Source organism: Chaetura pelagica, unplaced genomic scaffold (genome assembly GCF_000747805.2).
Source record: "Chaetura pelagica isolate M959 unplaced genomic scaffold, ChaPel_1.0 scaffold106, whole genome shotgun sequence".
Lineage (NCBI taxonomy): Eukaryota > Metazoa > Chordata > Aves > Apodiformes > Apodidae > Chaetura > Chaetura pelagica.
In genome coordinates this window covers 1,628,924-1,648,992 of record NW_009954222.1, presented here as the reverse complement: position 1 = coordinate 1,648,992, position 20,069 = coordinate 1,628,924, and the positions used below count along the sequence as shown (strand labels likewise).

At 34.0% G+C, this 20,069-nt stretch overlaps 1 protein-coding gene across 1 annotated transcript in view; it reads left to right on the top strand.

The window, feature by feature from the left end:
• Positions 1–4,770: 4,770 nt before the first annotated feature.
• KLHL1 (kelch-like family member 1) overlaps positions 4,771–20,069 on the top strand; it is a 146,012-nt gene continuing 130,713 nt past the window's right edge. The window contains exons 1-2 of the mRNA XM_010003488.1: positions 4,771–4,952; positions 15,248–15,384. Of these exons, the coding sequence (XP_010001790.1) occupies positions 4,792–4,952; positions 15,248–15,384 (298 nt within the window). The 5' untranslated portion in view covers positions 4,771–4,791. The remainder of the gene's footprint in view (positions 4,953–15,247; positions 15,385–20,069) is intronic.

Below are 20,069 nucleotides of genomic sequence, written 5' to 3'. Positions count from 1 at the left end.
ATATTCCAGTTGAGTGTGTAGAAAACCTCATTACTCTGTAAAAGTACTCTGCTTTATACAGTGATACAGTTCTACTCTTTTCTGCATCTTTATATCACTTACAGAATGGAAACCATTTATAAATCTAAGCCTGCACTCAGAGAAATGCCGTGTATTTTGAAATCACATCGATTCTCTCACCTAATTTTCAATGCACCTTTTTTTTTTTTTTTTTTTCTTTCTGAAACTTTTTGAGGTTATATTTTTAACCACTGATTTTTGTTTTTTCTGTTTTTGTAGTCTCAACCTTGTCATAAATCGGTCTGTAAGATCGATCTGCTGGGACTGTGCTTGCAGCACTCATCATAGTTCAGCCTTTAACATGAAATGTTTGATGTTACAGCTGAAATATACACATAGTACCAATAAGCTAAATGAATTATTTTTTTTTTTTTTTTCCTTCTGAAACTTTTTGAGGTTATAGTTTTAACCACTGATGTTTGCTGTTTCTGTTTTCAAACCTCGGCAACTCAGGAGTGGCAGGTTTACTAATTACTTTCCTATTTACTGAGAAAGATACAGGTAGCTAAATCTGTATGTGAGGTTTCTTTTTCCAGGCTTCTTCTCTCTAACTCCCAACAACATTACTGTAAGCTAGGGGTTTTCATTTATCTGTTTTTTTCTTATAGCTTATTTGTGTGTGAAGCCAGTGAGCGAAAATCAAGTCTGAGTAGTATGGTCTTACTGTTTATTAGAATGAGCAACTGTTCGAAGTAGAGATGACAGCAAAGTAGATGTCTACATAACTGTAGGTTACTAACTAGTTTCTCCAAAATAGCTTCTGATGATTAATCTGTTTTGTCTTGCCACACAAACCCAATACATACATGAATAAATCTAATCTTGGACAAAAAAGTCAAAGATCTTAAAGATGTCCATAGGAGACCTTTGGCCAGAGTGTCTTTTTCTTCTTACTTGCATTGAGATATTGTAAATACTTACTTAAAGGATGCTAAATTGAGAGAAGAATAGCTATGCTTTACTAAGTTTTTACTGATGTTTTGCCTATTTTTTCAAAGGAGTTAGAAATAGGTCATAATGATTAGAGAACAGCAACCATGTTCAAATCAAAGTGGTTTTCCTAGGAAAACCAGACCTCAGAGTTAAGCTTTTATTTCTGTTTATACTTTTTAAAGATCCATAAAAGGCTCAAAGGCAGAATTTTCTCATCAACACCTTTGGGTTCTTCTTAAAGCATTTGTCTTTTGAGGACAGTATGGTGTTCTTAACATTTGCAATGTTGGTAATTTTTGTGAGCCTTTTGTCATGCTGTAGTATCACTCTTCAGTGCCATCATCTTGTAAAAGGCTTGATCTCTTTCTTACTCTACTGTTGATTAAGTCTTTTAAAGATAAAAAGTGTTCTAGACTGTGCAAGCTCTTAATGTGTGAAATTCCAACACTATGTTCAGGTTTTGCACTTGCCAACTGAGAACCATGATATTAAAAGCCCATCTGTAGTCTGACCTGCTCACTGATTCTAGGATTTTGAGGTAGACAAGTGCTAAAAAGGGTTTTGAAAGCCTCAAGGAGTCTTCAGATTAATTTATGCTGGACTTCCTGCAGAACATAATCAACAAGTGTCTAACTGCATATGTGGTTCAGATTGCCTGCACCTAAACAAAAACTATATGGAAACGTTAGATGTTATTTTCACATCACTAATCAGTCATAGGTACATATACATGCTGTTCACGAACTGGTATACATTAACTAGTATTTGCTGACAAAAGCTCTTTGACTAATTCCTAATTTAACAAGATTGCTGACTGAATTTAAAGCACTGGTTATGCAAACAGAGCATGAAAAAGAGGTAGCTCCTGAATAGGATAAGTAGCAGAATCTTTACCTAGGCCTTCTTAGAAAACAAAGAAAAGATTAACTTGCTGTCTAAGCTTATTGCTTAGTAGTTTTCAGAATAATATTTTTAAATGTGCTGGGCCTTTGGGGCTTGCTTTTGAGTAATCGTTTCATGAGTTTGTGGGTGGAAAGTGTTGTTTATAAATGGCAATCAGGAAAGAGGGCAAAATTTCTGGCAAATGTTATCTAGTCATTCAAGAACAAAGTAGACTAAGCTCCTTTCAGCCCGATGCAACTTTATAGGACTAGTATAAATTCAGTCAGGGTACCTGTCTTTTTCTGACCTGGGAAGTAGACTTGGAAGTGCTAGGTTAATTGTTGGCTTTGATGATCTTAAAAAGTATTTTCCAACCAAATTTTTCCTATTATTCTATGTTTTGAATAGCCAACAAGAGGCAGAATTAGTACCTTGTCTGTTCAAATGTAAACTGACTAAGAGAAATTCTGAATTAACAAACATTATGAACCCATTCAGACTTGTTCGTTCTTGTTGTTTTCATTTCTCAGGATTGCTGTTGTTGTCACTTCTAAATTCCTCAGAGGGAGGGAATAAATGTCTCTGTTTAACCCTAGCAACCTCATTTATAAGACACTGATTTATTTCTTGTAAATTACTTGTCATTTTAATTATTCAGCAGTAAAACTGAGAAGTCTGCATAGGGCTACAATCAAACTGGGGTGGGGGGGGAGAGAGGAGGGAAGAGGGGCGGTGTTGGGGAAGGCAAGCTTGAAATATCTACCCACGACCCATACTAATGAGATTAGCTCCATCATTGCAGTTTTATGTGAAAATATTTGTTGATCATCCAAAGATGGGAAAATAAATTTCAGTTTCTGATCAACATGGTTGACAGTCCAGGTTGGACTTGGACATGCGAACAAATTACATATTCACTCACAGAATGAGTATGGTTCTTGAATTTTGCAAGAGGTATCTTAACATAAACTACTTGACTCTATAACAAGAGTGACTATAAGAGAATTTAGGAAATATTCCTTTCTAAATCATCAATTAATAACTATTTTTCTTGAAATTTTATGGTTAATACAGTATTGCCTGTTCAGTATCCTATAGATAGGCTCACACATATTGTAACCTTATGAGCCTATAAGTGGCAATATTAATTAATTTAAATCAGCTAATGATTTAATTTTGATGATCCAGTTTAATGCTGCAAAAGTGAAGTTGCTAAGGGTAATAATTTTAAAAGGTAGCTCATTCTAGTAAGTTAATACCTGTATATGGCACAGTATGCGTGGTGGAGTGAGGTGCAAAGTTAACTGAGTTGGTTGTCTGTAAAATTATCTGCAGGCAACCTTCAATTATGCAAGCTTCCAACTACTTTAAAGGAATGCTGTGAAGCCTAGAAATTACCATGACAGAAAGATGGACCAGCTGTTCCTTCTTCTCCCTGCGGACTCTTGTACAATGACTGTAGGAGAGTATATGAAACACTTTTGGATAAAAACTAATTCAAAAGTAAATCACTAGTATATCTGAAAAGGAAATGCAATTTTTCTGAACTATATTAAAATCTATCAAGAGTCAATAAAAACACTGAAGGTTTTTTTCTAGTTTTAAGATAACTGTATTTCATTTTAATAGCTGTTTTTGTTGTTGTTGTTGTTGTTGTTGTTATTATTATGCACCTTTCAAATTTTTCCAGCAACAGGAATGCAGATTGGTTTATCTTACAAGTCTAATACTATTCTTAGAATATGGTACCCACTGCGTTCAAACCTTACATAATTGAGCTGTTGTATTATTATTGTAAATTATCAGAATTACTCATGTACTCATAATTTTTTTAATAAAATATGTATACAATGAGATAAGTTTTATTTTACTGATAGTACTGCTTGGTATGCTGGACCAAAATATGTCCTCTGATGCTCCCCTTTTGATTATGTAAGCTGTTTTATAACTATTTAGTTGAAGTGAAAAATGTAATCAACTTCATCTATGAATCTTTCATTTTCAGCACTCCAAGATTATGGCTTTCATTTGAAACAATTTGTAAAATAAGAGGTTATCACCTGTGTCATGAATTATTTGGAAGTGCTAGCATTAGTTTTCTCAAAGGCTAGTACTTGCTGACACATATTCTTATTTTCAGTAAAGGTCTGAACCAGAAATACTGAACTGGGAAAATTTGAATTAAGAATATGCAACTATATAACAGGGGGGAAAAAAAAGAAAAATACAAACTTTTTTTTTTTTTCTCCTGTTTCTATTTTTTTTTTTTTCCAATTTCTTTTGAGTTGCAGACCTCATTGTATTTGTATGCTAAATTAATTGGTTATTATGAGCCTTTTGGTTAAAAAGTAGATATACAGTTTGTAATTGTGGAAATGTTCTAAATTCGTTACAAATTAAGTCTATTAGAGGTTATTTTTCTTTCCCAGGTGGTGTAAAATGAACATGAAGAAGTGAACTAGAGTAGGCACTCTCAGAATCAGTGGAAACACAGGATTGCTTTCTTCATGATTTCTTTATCTTATATGTCCATTTTAATATTTAAGAAAAATAAGTGAGGTTTGTTTAGTTCTGTAAAATGATTTTACTCTAAAATATTAAAAAAGTTAAAGAGCCCACTTATGGTTTATATACTTTTTTTTTTTTGTTTTCGTATTTATAATAACTCTTTGAAGGAAAAAAAGAAACTGATTACTTCTGTGTCTGTGCTAAAAAAATATTTCAGTGTTAAAAGACTTAAAACTTTAATTGTCCCCCCTAATGCAGTAAGATTTTTCCATCTTGTGCTTCTAGTGATGAGAACTGGGAAGGATGCACTGATTCTGGAAGCATGTGTTGAAGTCTAGACATCTGGTCATATCTTTTCAACTTGGTGTTCCTCTTATGGTTAACAGAGTGTCAGGATCCAGCCACCCCATGCCTCCCCACTGTGACATGGATTCCTGCAGCTCCGAGGAATTCTACCAGGCTGTTCATCATGCAGAGCAAACCTTCAGAAAGATGGAGAGCTACTTGAAGCAACAGCAGCTCTGTGACGTTATCCTGGTTGCTGGGAATCGCAAGATACCTGCACATAGGTAGGACATAAACATAAGATATTGAAACTACAAAAGTAAATGTTTTGGGTATGTTTATTTCTTAGAACAGTATTTTCTGTGGCCTCTTATCCCTGCTTCCCTCTTGCTTTAAACAAATGTAAGTGGCTGCAAATAATGATATTTGAAAGTTGGGCCTTTGAAAGTGGAGATATCTGTACAGATTTCAAAAGTTCAAGTAGAACTTAATAAAAAACTTACCATGAGCATACCAGACATTTTTCCCAGCTGTGATGCTGTTCATATGTGACGAGAAAGGAAATTTATGAAATGAGAGGCTGGACAGCTACACTGAACACAGTGTCATTTTTAGCTTAAGTTCATTACATGGCTCTCATACAGTCTCTCAGACACTTATAGTAGAGTAATACTGAGCACTGGCTTACCATGAATGTACCTTTGAATGGACTGAAAAAGATCTTACATAGTTTTAATGACAATAACTAGTATAAAAATTATAATGACATTACAATTTCAAAAATTCTAAAATATTATCTGGTATTACTGCAGCCAGCATATATGCAGCTGTGCTTGGTTCTGTATTGTAATGAGTTTTAAATAGCTATTTTTAATTAAGGATCCGATCTTAGCTATAGCCTTTGATTTAGTGCATGTAAACAAAAATCTAATCTTAGAGGTAGATTAAAATACAGAGAATACTTCTGAGTTTCCAGGTTAACGTTTTTGTGTTGCTTTTTTTTCATGTGAACTCTACATAAGACTCCAAATTAAGAGTGACCTGTTCTCTGTTTGGGCCCTGGTTTCTTTTCTGAGGTTGTAAGTTCAGAGTAGGAGTATGATTCCCCAGCAGGAAAACCGAAAAACAACGGATGTATTTCTGAACTCATCAACTAACTTTCTGGGATAAAGGAATACTGTAAGGTCATCTTGGTAGCTTGGACCTTATAAAGTTTCTTCTGTTTCTTCTAAGTGATGATAGAGACTATTCTTTTTCCAACTTTCATAATTTAAAAAAAAATGTGCAATATGGAAGACTGCGAAGCCAAATCTGTTGCTCAAATACCAAAAAATAAAACCAGACAGGAACTTTCATTAAATGCTTAAATTATCCCAATATTTGTAATAAATGAGGACATAACTCCTCTTAACAAGCACTAACAGATTGAGCTAGATAGTCTGCAACACACTTGAAACAGTTTGCTTGGTTTCAGATTAGTAGCTGTAATAAACATAGAAATCTTTCTCCTCTTCTTTCATCAATTTCTTTCTTAAGATTTTGTTTCTACTCTCCTATCTTCTAAGACCTGCCATTTTTCCTGTTCCTCCCTTGCCTTCCTATACTCAGATTCCCAGATGCCAGCTAAGTCCCCAGTAATTTCTACCCACTGACTTGGCAAGTAACACAATTCCTATGTTCCAGGCTTTTTGCCACTGTTAAATATATTATGAATCTGGCAATATATGCATCCCTGGTAGTTGTAATGTGATGTCATTTTTATCTAAATCATAAAGATCTTTCCTATGGGTATATCAATTACAGAGGGAACAATATTAAACTTCAGTCCTTCTGTCCATCTGCTTTACAGTTTAGCTAAGTCCCCAGTAATTTCTACCCACTGACTTGGCAAGTAACACAATTCCTATGTTCCAGGCTTTTTGCCACTGTTAAATATATTATGAATCTGGCAATATATGCATCCCTGGTAGTTGTAATGTGATGTCATTTTTATCTAAATCATAAAGATCTTTCCTATGGGTATATCAATTACAGAGGGAACAATATTAAACTTCAGTCCTGTCCATCTGCATTTACAGTGTTCCAGACCTGCAAGATTTGCCTTAAGGCAAATCAAAATGAAAACTAGAAAAATAATAACATAAGGACTTTCTAATTTGTGTCCAATTTTACATCTCTATACATTACTGAAATAAAGTAAAAAATTTCTTTCAGAAATAATGAGAACATTTTGTTCCTTCTTGGCAGTTACTTGGCCTATTTTTGCTTTTTGCATTTTTCAGCATAGATGAGGTAAAAAATAATTCAATGTCTGAATATACATTCTTAAACTGTCAGGAAAAAATACTTATTAGATGCCTATAAATATTCCACAATTGGTATAATTTACTCTGCTTAATATGAATGATACAAAGTATACGTTTTTTACAAGTATCTCTTATGTAATTTCAATTCTACCGTGTATGTAAATCCTGCTGGAGCTGGGAAAATACCATAATAGTAAGAATGACCATGAAATAATAGCCAAAATCTTGTTTAGATTTCCTAATAAACCTCCAGACAATTTTTTGTTTGATTTTCTACTTGATGGTGGTCTACAGTTGAAAGACCAAATCCCAAAGACCTGGCAAAAACAACTCTAGAAATATGTAGAATTGAAAATACAATGATCTGAATAAACTAGAATTTTGTTCAATAAGATAAGATGAAGAGTGTTCTGAATTCTCTGATTGTTTTTGTTTATTTAATAGCTTTAACTCTCTGTTGTTTTAGACAGGTATGGCTGGACAAGCACAGATGAAGCTAATTATTTTTATTGTGGCTTTTCTAATTCTAGAATATCATTTTATTTGGAAGAGACCTTCTATAATCTTATTAAACTCACTCCTTTTAAAGCAGGATAAAGTCCAAGGTTAGGCCACTGAGGGCCATACCCATATCATCACTTGTAGATGTTCCTTTCTTGGCAGCCTGTTTCAGTTTTGATTTTCCTCATTGTATGTAGTGATCCAGCATGTGGCTTCTACACAAATTTGTTCCATGGTCTTCTTGATGAGAAAACAAGTCTATAGTAAAACCACATACTCCTTCTTGAGGATGAACAAGGAAATGGACTTTTCCAGCCTTCAGAAACATTCTGCAATTTTTTATCATGACCTTACAAGGATGAAAGAGGGGCCTTTCAGTGACATTGTCGTGCTCCCTCAACCATCGCTTCCTGAACATACCTTCTCTCGTCCCAAGGACTATTATTGTGCATCCAATTTGCTTAACTGCAGCCAAAGTACATCTTCCTCTATTGTGAGTGATACCCCAAAAATCGTGCCACTAGACACAGAGACCTGCAAGTAGACCATGCAAAAAAACCCCAAAAACAAACAAACGCAACCAAACAAAAAGACTGAGCCAAATAAAGCTTTATTGAGCAGTGGACAAAAGTTTTCCATACTGTTCCTTTTGCTGCCAAGGTAATTACAGGAACCCTTCTTTCCCACCACTTGCTAACATCATCTGCACCTGATCTTTCGGTCTACCTAATTCCATTTTTTTCATGTTGGGGCAATGTCTCTGTATTTCTCCCAGGTAATTTGTCCCTCCTTCCACCGTCTGTGTACTCCCTTTTTGCATTTCACTTCAATCAAGGGTCACTTCAGACATGTAGAGTTGTAATTTGCTACTAATTTTACTAACTCCTCTCAGGATCTGTTATCTTAAATTCTGTTATCTCATGACAGTTTTAGCCATGTTTACCATTAGATTTCACAGGTCCTTTTCTTTTTCAGTGTTTTTCAAGTTTTTTACAAAGAAGGCTAGATAATATTTGTTTTGCATTCTTGAGAACATACAGAAAGCCTGCTTGATAGGGCAATGCAAGTTCAATATTTGTGGAGCTTTAAAATTTGATACTTCATGATAGGTAGATGGAACATTCCCTGCATAAAGTTTTTTTTAAAATATCCTAGATAAAATAAACCGTCATTTTAAAATTCAATTAAAACTTATATATTAAGCCATAGCTTATACTGAATATGTTAAAAATTAATAAATACAAAATGCTAACATTATTGTATAAAAATAAGGGTTTTCACATATGAATATTGTATATTATATATTTTTTTAAATGCAATACATTTAATTTGCTACAATATAGTAAAAAAAAAAATCACTTTCAGAAAACCAGGACAAAGCTTTCTATATTTTTCAATAAAAAGTATAAGAATTACATTTTTCTTTGTATTTCTCTGAATCAGAACAAATCAAAACAAAAAAGTGTAAAAAACAAGTACAAAAAAATGTGTTACGTGATAGTGTAGTGTCAGCATATCTATTTCTATAAAAGTAAAAACTCAGTGAAGAAATGCCAGTATATTGCATGAAATGAAGTGAAATATACCAGAAATAATTTCACTGCCATTATTTCTTTTGCATCTCCTTAGACCCCTCCACCCTTCATAATCTCTATCTTATTTGTGGTTTCATTCCTTATAATACTTGCTCTTTTCCCCCTCTTATCCAATCACATATCTTGATTATGTCCTTTGATGATCTATTTAAATAATTTTCCTCTAGAGAAGTTATTGTTGTGCCTCAAGATCTCTAAAACCTGATACTTTCATAAGGAAGAATATCAGATAAGCTCTGGTCACTGCCTGAATACTGCCAAGTTACTCTTTTGTCACTGGTGTTGATTTCTTGCTATTGGGCTTTTAAAATGGTTTTCTTTCTCACCAAAAAATGGGAGAAAATCAAATTAGAGAAGAGATCATAGAACATGATCATTGAGCTTTAGTTCCCCACTTGGAGACACCATGCTAAAATCCCAGTCTTATAGATGTTTTTAGTGTTCGGGTGACTCAAACAGTTTTAAAGGTATAATGTGCTTAAACATTTTGTTGGCTCCTGAACATCAAGTTTTGGAATGTAATCTTCCATTAAACAGGTTACAGGTGTAATCTTTCACATGAAGGAATAGCAAAAGGATGTACAAACCAGCAAAGTATTTTAATAATTAACAAGAAAGCAAAAAGGGTACGGAGAAAGTAGGAAGACCCCTGTAGCAGGCATTTCAGAGGGGTAAAGGAGTTGACATTTAGATATATTTGAAGAATTAAGGAAACCTAATTATTTTTGCTATACTCCTATAACACGTATGTAATGATCAAATGTAAAAATGTAAAATACCTTAAAGAGAGAGCTATGCTAAAATAGGCACTGTTAACACTTCATCCTAATTTCAAAATACTATGAACACAGTTTGTGGTTTCTTCATTCACTCTGCGGATGCATGCTATATATTTTTTCTCATTTTCTGTACCCCTCATTTTGAATATAACCTCTTTCAGAAAAGAAACATTGTAACTTTACAGTGCCTGAAACAGAAGGAACTCAGATATTGCTGATAGGAAGCGAACAAATTAATAAAACCAACCCACTGTAATTTATACTTCCTTCCATCCAGGATACAATCACCCAAATGTGTTTTTAGAACTCTAACTGGACTGCAGCTTATAAAAATCATCTGAAATAGAAAAACACTGGGAAGTAAAAGTTATTCAGAACTATATTGACATTGTGAGAGTACTAATTACTTCCAGTGTAAAAGAAGATTCTTAATCAAGCAGTAATCCCATGGGTCAACATGAAATTAAAAATATGTATTTGCCATAAATAATTTGGGGGTTTTTGACTGAAGGCAACTCACTTGAGTTGCACTGTTTTAAAATACTACGCTTGCAATACTATATTCTGTAAGTGATGAATAAACATCAAAAATGCTGCAAAGAAAACTGTGACAGTAAATGCAAATGATAAACAACCCTTTAAGATTTACGCTGGAGAGTTCATTAAAGCTTCCAGTGAGGATTGCAGAAATGTTATAAGCAGCTCTAAATTCACATTAAGGTTTAAGCCATGTTAGATTTTGACTAGAAATGGTACACCAAATAATATAGGAACTCAATCCAAAAGGAAAAAAAAAATAAAATAATGTTGTAAGTATAGAATTTAGCTATCCATATTCAGTTAAAAGGAAATGCTCCCACAGAAGGGAGAGTGAATTACAATAAAAAAGAAAATCTAATTAAAATGGAAAAAGGAAAAATATAGGAGAACTACATCCTCAACTTGCAATTTTAGCTTTCATGGCACTTAATGACAACCCAAGATTGTGAATGAAAAGAAGAAATTTTCTCTTGTTATTGTCTTAATATTGTCAGATATAGTTAAGTTTATAATGAGAAATCTGAGATCTTTATTTTCTGTTTTATCTTATTATTAAAGAAGCATAGGCATTTGCATTCTTCCTGATACCCAAGATAAAGATTAGTGAGGACTCCTACTTTGTGGAATAGGTATCACAGAATTTTTAGAAGTGCCACTTACATATACTGTGGCATTTAACACAACCTTCTGCCCATGAGTTTAAAAACAAATTATTCAAGTTAACATGGTTGGGACATAAAAGCAACAACAAAAAATTCTGCTGAGAGGGAAAATAGCAAGGATATTTAGGTAAGCTTTTAATATTAAGCTTAATTGATATTTTTTTTATTTTTTTTTTAATGAAGGAGTAGTAAAGAATATTTCCTGATACTGAGAAAGCCATAAATATTTTCAAAGTAATTTGTCTGTGATCTTTTCTCTTTTATTGTACCATTTTCAGACATAATGTTCACTCAACTGAATATGTAGCAGTTAAAGATTTTGCACATGTAAAAATGGTCCTTGAATTTTGAAGATGATTTCTGAGAGTTTGAAGTTGCTTATCCAGTTGAGGTTTGGGTTTGATATGGCCATGTGTCTAATCTCATTGTAATCAATTGAGAGCTATAGCTTAAGTTACTTGAACGCTTGTGGCTGATTGTGGTGTGTTGATCTTAAGAGGTTGCCAGGTGTCCACTAAGCCTCTCTATCACTCTCCCTTTGCATCAGGACCAGGGCAGAAAGTAAGATGTAAAACTTGTTGGTCAAGATAAAGACCAGGAGATTGCTTACCAATCACTGTCATGGAGAAAACAGACTTGACTTAAGGGAAATTAATGTAATGGTAGTTAATAACAGAGTAGGACTTTTAGAAATAATTTTTAACTCACTAGGTGGGTCTTTTCCATGGGATGCAGTCAATTGTGAATTTTTAATTTCTCATGTTTGATTTAGTTGCCCTAATCTAATCTTCATATAACTGAAAACAGTTGCAGAGCAAGGTGAACAGCTCTGATGGGAGATTAACAGCTAGCATGTGTTACAAACCATGTGACTCATGCACTTGAAGTCCCCTTTACATAGTTTCCTTGCAACAATTGCAGCATGATGAGCAGAGCCACTTGCTCCCTGATGCTCAGCTCACAGTGCAGAGTGAAGCTCCATCTGCTGATCCAGGTACAGTTCTGCTGGTGGAGAGTTGGTGGTGTAGAAGTGTCTGACAGATAGTTGTCTGGTGGAGAGTTGGTTGTGGCAGAGAGTTCATGGCAGACAGTTGTCTTAGACCCAAGCACACAGGACAGACAGTCAATTCGAAGTACGAGACAATTCTCATTAATTTACTGGTATATACTTATTGAATCCTTCTTTACCCAATAAATGTGAATTATTAATATGTTAATGAGCTAATCTGATGTTGCTTAATTATTAGCAAGATGATTGCAATATAGTCATGGTTCTGAGTGGGTGCTGAATCCCAGATTAACTCTTAAGATTACCTCCCGGTTGCTAACTGCACAGGAACACCTTTCATTTACAAAGAGCAGGGAAAAACATGCAACATTTAGAATTCTGCCATGTGTCTGTTGGCAGATTTATTATTTCCTTTTTCCTTTGTAAAATATGCTTTTTTTTTTCCCCCCAACTTAACAGATAGAAATGCCAAAGTCTGTGTATATATATACGCAATCATATAAGTGCATTCATATATATGATTTTTTTGAAAATCTGCAATTTTAAGCTCTCTATTCTGAAAGAAATAAAAATTCCTATTCAATGAACAGTGGAGAGATCCACACAAAGCATATTTTTGAGAAGTCAGTTGAGCGCACATGGCTATTGAGACTTAGTTGCTTTTGTGTACTGTTTGGGTGACTGATATGTAACATGAGCTTTTTGTCACTACCTATCAGGTTTTGTTAGAAACTTAGAGCCTAGAGGTACATAGATTCATCAAGTCATTCTATAAACTTAGAATTGACAGTTACTCCGTTTTTCTTTTTAAGTGTTGTTCAGTCTTCAGTGTTCTCATGGCTTGCTATAGGATAGCACATATTAGATACACCATGTTTTCTTTCTTGCCCTAAAATAGCATGTGTTCTTTTCCCTGTTGACTCTGAAAAAGTAAATTATTTCTGCTTTGAGGGAACAAGTAATTCCAATATAGAAAACTGAAGACGATATTTTGTTGGCAAGCATGTCTGAGGCTAGAGGAAAACTAAGATGCAGGAGGGAAAGGAGTTTTTCATGAGCAAGCCAGAGACAAAGGACAGAATAGACAATGATTGACATTGGTACATGGTCACAGGTAATAGAAAAGAGTAGCAAATTCTTTATTTGTTCCCAATATATATATATATATATTATTTTTTTACCAGAAGTAGATTTTGGGTTCCACATCTTGAAACATAGCCAGAACAAACACTTCATCACCCACTGGTGAATTGTGCCTCAAGGTCTTCCAAACCAGAGGTGGTACCTCATTACTATTGAATATATTTTACCTCCTGTGAGGATATTGTTGTTCCAGAGAGACTGATTAAAATTTTGGTTTTGAGAGGAGGATAAACAAAATGTGAACCCAGAGAGATTGCAAAAAGGAACAGACACTGTTTTCTCCTATTTATTATTTTGTTGTCACCTTGGAAATTCCTGAAAATGTCTAATCATTAAGTTAGTCTGCTCTAATAGACAAAAGAAGAAGAGAAAATTAGAAGGGAAAGCAGTCTATGAACAGTAAATGTTTACCTGCTGTAAGAAGAGCTGTAGAGCACCCCTGTCAGTAAAGACACCCAGTATCAACTGATTTCCTCTACAGGGGAACAAATCAGATTTAAAAACAATAAATGTTCAACTCTTTTGTGAACTAGCATAATAAGTATGGAAAAAAATCATGTCATACATGTGAGTTCTCAGTCCATGTAATGTGAGATTCTACGCAGTTGGCAGCACAATATTGCTAGACTTTTCTTAAAGTATATAAGTGATTGAGCTTTGTTTCTTTCATTTGTTTTCTTCTTTTGATTAATAAATGCACTAACAATGTGGAGGGAATTCTGTATAATCCAAGGTGTATGTGGAAACAGTTGTCAAAATTGCCATGCAATATTCTATAATAAAAGAAAGGAAAATATCTTATAATGGAATAAAAAACAGGAATCCGTTTTATTCTGTGTTAGAAAAGAAACCAGAAAAATACCAGTCTGAATTTAGTTGTTGTAAAGGCAGAGAAGTCTCTTAATGTGAAGAAAATATTTCTGTGTCCATAAACTCATTATAAGCTATGAGTTACCTGCTATGATTCTCAATGATGAAAAAGTTGATTATGTATTCTCACTGCAGATCAGTATTTGAAAAAACGTGACATCCTGAAGACACCTGACCTTTTGTGATGACTGTGTCAACATGCCTTTAAAGCAAGATTTAGAGCTGTTTGGTGCCTTTGGAGCTACAAAAAGCAGCTGATCATTACAAATTAATTGATCCTTTTGATTTCTCACTTTTCATTTTTTACCTCAACACTGGAACACAGAATTTACAAAAGGCATCATCTTTCAATTTTAAGTGCAATTATCAAATCCCTTTCACTTCAGTTCAACCTATAAAACACTTCCTAAGGGAAAAATTTCTGTCCTGGAATCCATTTAACTTTGGTTATATTGAGATTATGAAATATCTGATATATTATTTTTGTTAAATATTGATGAACATAAGAGAGTTCAAAAAGAATCTTTATCACTCAAGTTCAAAAACTTGTCTTGCTTCTTTGAGTGAGCTGCTTCACTTAACCAATCTTCTTTTACAGGTGGTACAAAACAGTAGGGATAAATCTGTAGGTAAAACGGGTAATGCAGAGGACCTGACTTCTGTAGGATATATTTTTCGGGGTTTTTGACTTTGCACAATCAGTTTTGGTTGTTTGGTTTTGTGGGGTTTTTTTAGTAAACAGGATGTTCAACTCCTTACAGTTTACTGAAGGCTGAAGGATTGTTAGTAAAGTTTATTAAAAATGCACCTCAGAGAACAATGAAGAGTACCTCTGGAGCATGAAATATGTTTCACTAATAAGTTGGGTTTTTTTAATACCAAGAGGTTATTTTGTTAACAATTGGGACATCTGCATGATTGGAAAATTTTCAGAAAGACAAAGTGCTAATTTCTATGTCTGTTTCATAGCCATGTGTTAAGCTGCCACTAAGTTTATATTGCAGGAAGCCAAAACAAAATAGAATTGAATATCATGCTCTGTCTTGTTGCCCACGGGTATTAATAATGTATCACTCCTGGTAATTTATAATTACTACTAAAATATGTATTTAATATATGAAGTTTTTAATGCATACATCACTGTAAATGACACCACTTTCTAACTCTTTTGCAGACTTGTCCTCAGTTCTGTCTCTGACTATTTTGCTGCCATGTTTACAAGTGATGTTTGTGAAGCTAAGCAAGAAGAGATCAAAATGGAAGGCATAGACCCCAATGCACTGTGGGATCTTGTTCAGTTTGCATATACAGGTACTGTACAGCATACATTATACTTGACAAAGAGAAAGATGTTGACAATTTTGTTTTCTACATTCTAATAAATTGTATTTCTACATATTTTTTAAATCTCAGTTGATTAAAACACTTATTTACCATTTCTAGGGATGAATTCAGATTTTTCTCTTATCTCCAAACTGTTAAATACGTCAGGCTTGGCAAGCACAAGAGAACAGTCTAGAAAAATATTTTTTTCTTGGCTTTCAAATGCTTACAAAGAGTGCCTCATATGCACATGATTCAGATTACATGAGATAATTGAAGGAACAGCTGTATTTTTTTTTAATAGTAGACCTATATTACTTAGTCAAATTTCACTTTTAATAATCATATAAATCTTCCAAAGTTTTAAATAATAAAATATTTTTTAAATGTTTTATTAGAAACTGGGTGTCGTCACTTTCATTTCCTGTTGTAGGCTGGTACTCTGTTGTATAATGGAAACTTATTAATAGCTCATAGCTCAGAGTAGACTACTGAGAACTTCCTTCTGAATAGTTATTACATTTTAATGCAGAATAGATTTGGGTTTTATCCTTCTTGAACCAGCTGTTATGCACAATGTATCTGAAGACCATTAAAAGGAACCAATACTAAATTTACCAAATAAAATAATTAAAAGAGGAAATGAAGTAACAAAATTAGTAGTCTGAATTTGTCTCCTCTTGCCTATGAATCATGTAGAATACAATATATGTTGTTTTCTACTTTTTTTCCTAAAAGACATCCCTAAATTGCTTAAATTAGCAGTATTCTATCATGATGCTTCCATTGAATATTTGATTTTAGATTTGATTTTAAATGGATAGCCTATACTCTGCAGCTTTTATCCTCTCTAAATATACATATATTAATTTAATCATAAGTTGTTGTGTGCTTTGTTATATTTAATCAGGATATCTGCTGTTGATTTTATGACATAATAACTTTACTGTCTTAATAGGAAACAGAAACTGCAAATAAACATAATTTACATTTAAAAATGCTCTTTTTGTTAGAAAACGGTTAGAAAATACAGGCTGTAAAATGTCAGACCATCTTCATTTGTGTAGTTCAAAGGGTAATACCTACTCCCTTCAGCTGTAGTTTTGCCATTTATGAATGTGCATTGTCCAGACGGTTTCAAACTAGGGATACGTGAAATGCAGAACATGTTTGTAGTTTTTATCAAGCATGAGAATGATACAATTTGATCACTAGGTATGAGTGTAAAATGAATGGCATAGGAATACTGGGGTGGAATCAGGAGCACCAGGTTGTTCCCCTGGGAATGTAACTATGGAAGTACTCAAGTACTGCATGATTCTTTCGCTTCAGTTTTCACCAAAAGATCATGTGCAAATACACAGCAACTTATTATTGACAAAAAAAAAGATAACGTGTATGTGTAGATTAAGAAGAAGGTACAGAAGGAAGCAAAAAAGTAAAATACTTAGCTTCATTCATACTGAAAATTATTATCTCAAAATTTAATCTTATGCAGACAGTGGAAGGAGTTTGCTTCTCTCAGTTTTTATTACATCAACCAGCCTCCAAAGTTCTCAAAGACAATCAATTAAGATTTTCAGCTATTTTATTCTACTTGATTTGTCTATGCCATATGATGTATTTTGTGCATTTTATGAGGTGGAAAGCTTGAAGGTTTCTTCCTGTGATTAGGTAAATAAGGATTTCCCAAATGGATGAGCTCTACTGATGGTGTAATTCCAATGTGTTCTAATTTGCCTCATGTGAACTTGCATCTGTAATGTTCTTCCATTTGAACCATCACATAAAGCCCAAACTACCTCAAATATGGCAACATTATGTTCTATCTTAATGTCACCTTGGAGAATTAGAAACTTAAGGTGGTAACAAAGGTCTCTAATTTCTGTTACTTGCAGTGGTAATACATCATCATATTTTTATTTCTAACCCATTGTGGAGACCAAGTAAGACTTAAATATGTCTTCTTAAATTTACCCTTGAAAAGGAAATTTTATAAATACTTGTTGACAGGAGAAGAGTGAGAAGATTCAGGAGACATGAGACCATTTTGTGTGCTAAAGAGAACATGTATTGGATGCCATGAACCATTCTGGTTTTGATTAGTCTGTCTTGCATTTCTGTTCCATCAGGTTCTTTTTCCTGATTTATTCTGACTTAGCCTGATTTATTTTCAGCTTGTATCCTTATCTTTTGAAATACACATTAGATTTTTTCTTTCTCTTTTCCTTTTCCCTGCGTCAGCTATCTTATCAAACTCCTACATTTCCAAGCTAAAGTCACACAGGTAAATTAAACAGTGCTGAGGAACATTTGTAGGCAACACAATTGTAGGAACACAATTATCTACATAGATCCCAGCAATTTTAGGCAAATTCAACCAGCAGTCTCTCTAACAAACCTTGGATATATCTTGGATATGCAGGCTCATTATGAATGTGACCATCCTTATAAGGAATCATCATGAATGTGGCCTGGAGGGCAAGAATACTAGGAGTTCTATGGACAGTTCAGTGATAAGTGACAAGTGATCAGGGAATTTTTAGAACCTGGTCCCAAACTTAAGCAGCTCACTGAAATTAAACACAGTCTTTACTCCCTGGTTAATTTGTTTTCCCATGTTTTTTTTGTTCTTTTCCCTTTCCCTTTAATTTCCACCATTTCTCATGTTTTATCTAGCTTCATTGCCACCAGTCTAGTTCATGTACCACTTTGTTTTGTTGGGGTATTTTTTGAGTCAGTTTGCTTTCTTCTTTGTGCTGCATAGATGTGGGTAAGAGGAACACTGAAAAGTAAAGGAAATAGATGTTGTTCTGATACCCAGCAGTGTAGCAGCCAAGAGAAATTCCCATTCAGCCTTCTAGTCTGTAACCTGGAGCATAAATAGTCTAAACAAGGTATCTGGAAAATTTTGCTACCAAATTCCCAATTATTTACTGCACAATATGTGAAAAAAATGTCAGCAACTCTTGTCTGTGGCCAGTTTAGATCTTTTATTCTTTTACCCAAGGAGTAGCAAACTGTTTTAACAAAATGGGCAATTATTAATTCTTCTAGTTTCTTTTTCCTGTCACTGCCTTCTTAGTCCAAGGAGATGAAAAAGAGTAATTTCACATATAGTTGCTGCTGATAGAAAGAAGTTGGAAGTTTTTTTTTCCCTGGGGACAGCTGAACGTTTCAGGAAAATACAGCTGAACACGGACTTGTTTGGAAAAGTCTAGAAGTTGAGTATTACACTGAAAATATTTTTAGATGTGATTTAAAAAGAGAGTAATTTCAACATTGTATTAGCTGTAATTCATTCATGTTTAAATGTTTTTAGAACAAAGTAATTATTTTTTACTGTGAATCATTCATACTAGTTGTAGTTCAAGAAGGGTGAAGTGTGTGTGTCTATGAAAAGTATTACTATAGATTAATACATTAACTCAGATATTTGGCAGTAATAATAGGGTGATGTGAACAGTCATAATTTGGCTGGCATGTCCTCCTAGCTACATAATTTAAGCTACTTAAGTAGTCAGTGATCAGATGTGAATTTGTCTAATCCTCTCGAAAGATAAAGAAGTCATCATCCCTCTCAGTGCTTGTCAGGCCACACCTAGAATCCTGTGTTCAGTTCTGGCCTGCGCTATATAAAAAATATGTGGACAGGCTGGAGAGGATCCAGGGAGGGGCCACAAAGTTCTTCAGAGGACTGAGAAGCCTAGTCTATGAGAAGATGCTGAGAGAACTGGGTTTGTTCACCCTGGAGAAAAGAAAACTTGGGAGAGACCTTATTGTCTTGTTCCAATACTTAAAGGGTGGCTACTAAAAGAAGATAAAGACTCCCTTTTTACAAGATGTAATGAGTAAAACACAAAGCGCAATGGGTGCAAGTTACTCCTGGGATGATCCTGATTGGATATTGGAAGAAAATTTTTTACTGTGAGAAAAGTCAGACATTGGAATCATCTCCCCAACACCAGACACTTTTAAGACTCAGCTTGACAAGGTGCTGGATCATCTCATCTAAACTGTATTCCTACCTAGAAAGGTTGGACCAGGAGATCCTTGAGGTCCCTTCCAACCTGTCATGATATGATTCTATGAAAGCATGTATAGTTTCAGCATTTACAGCACACCATGATAGTGAGTTAAACTCTAAAATATATTATTTCCTTTAGAATTCTGAATTTGCTGTCTGATAATTTTGTTTGTTTTCTCAGTTTCTACTTACGTAAGAAATAACAAATAATTATAACTTTTAAATTCACTCAGATCATTACTTTTATCCATTACTATTGTACACAATATACATTTATTGTGCAGATTACTTACTAATATTAACAGCTTAAAGTATACAACACCGAGTAATATTCATCCATTCAAAAAGCAACATTGATTACCACCATATACAATGAATTCCTAGGCTTCCTTGACCATAATTGATTTGGGTTTGAACCAGCATGGAAAAATTGGTCCGTATTTGAGAATGCCTTTGATACTACCTGATACTACCTGTCATTCTAAGTCTCCAGTGAGAGGAAAAAACAAAATCAAGCTGAACCATCAGTAGGATGGTAACATTTTTATTATTTCAGTTCTCCAACTGAATGCATTTTGAACATGGTCAGAAACATGCTAAATATTTTTAGGTAAAAATTTTATGTTAGAACATATTTGACTTTTTC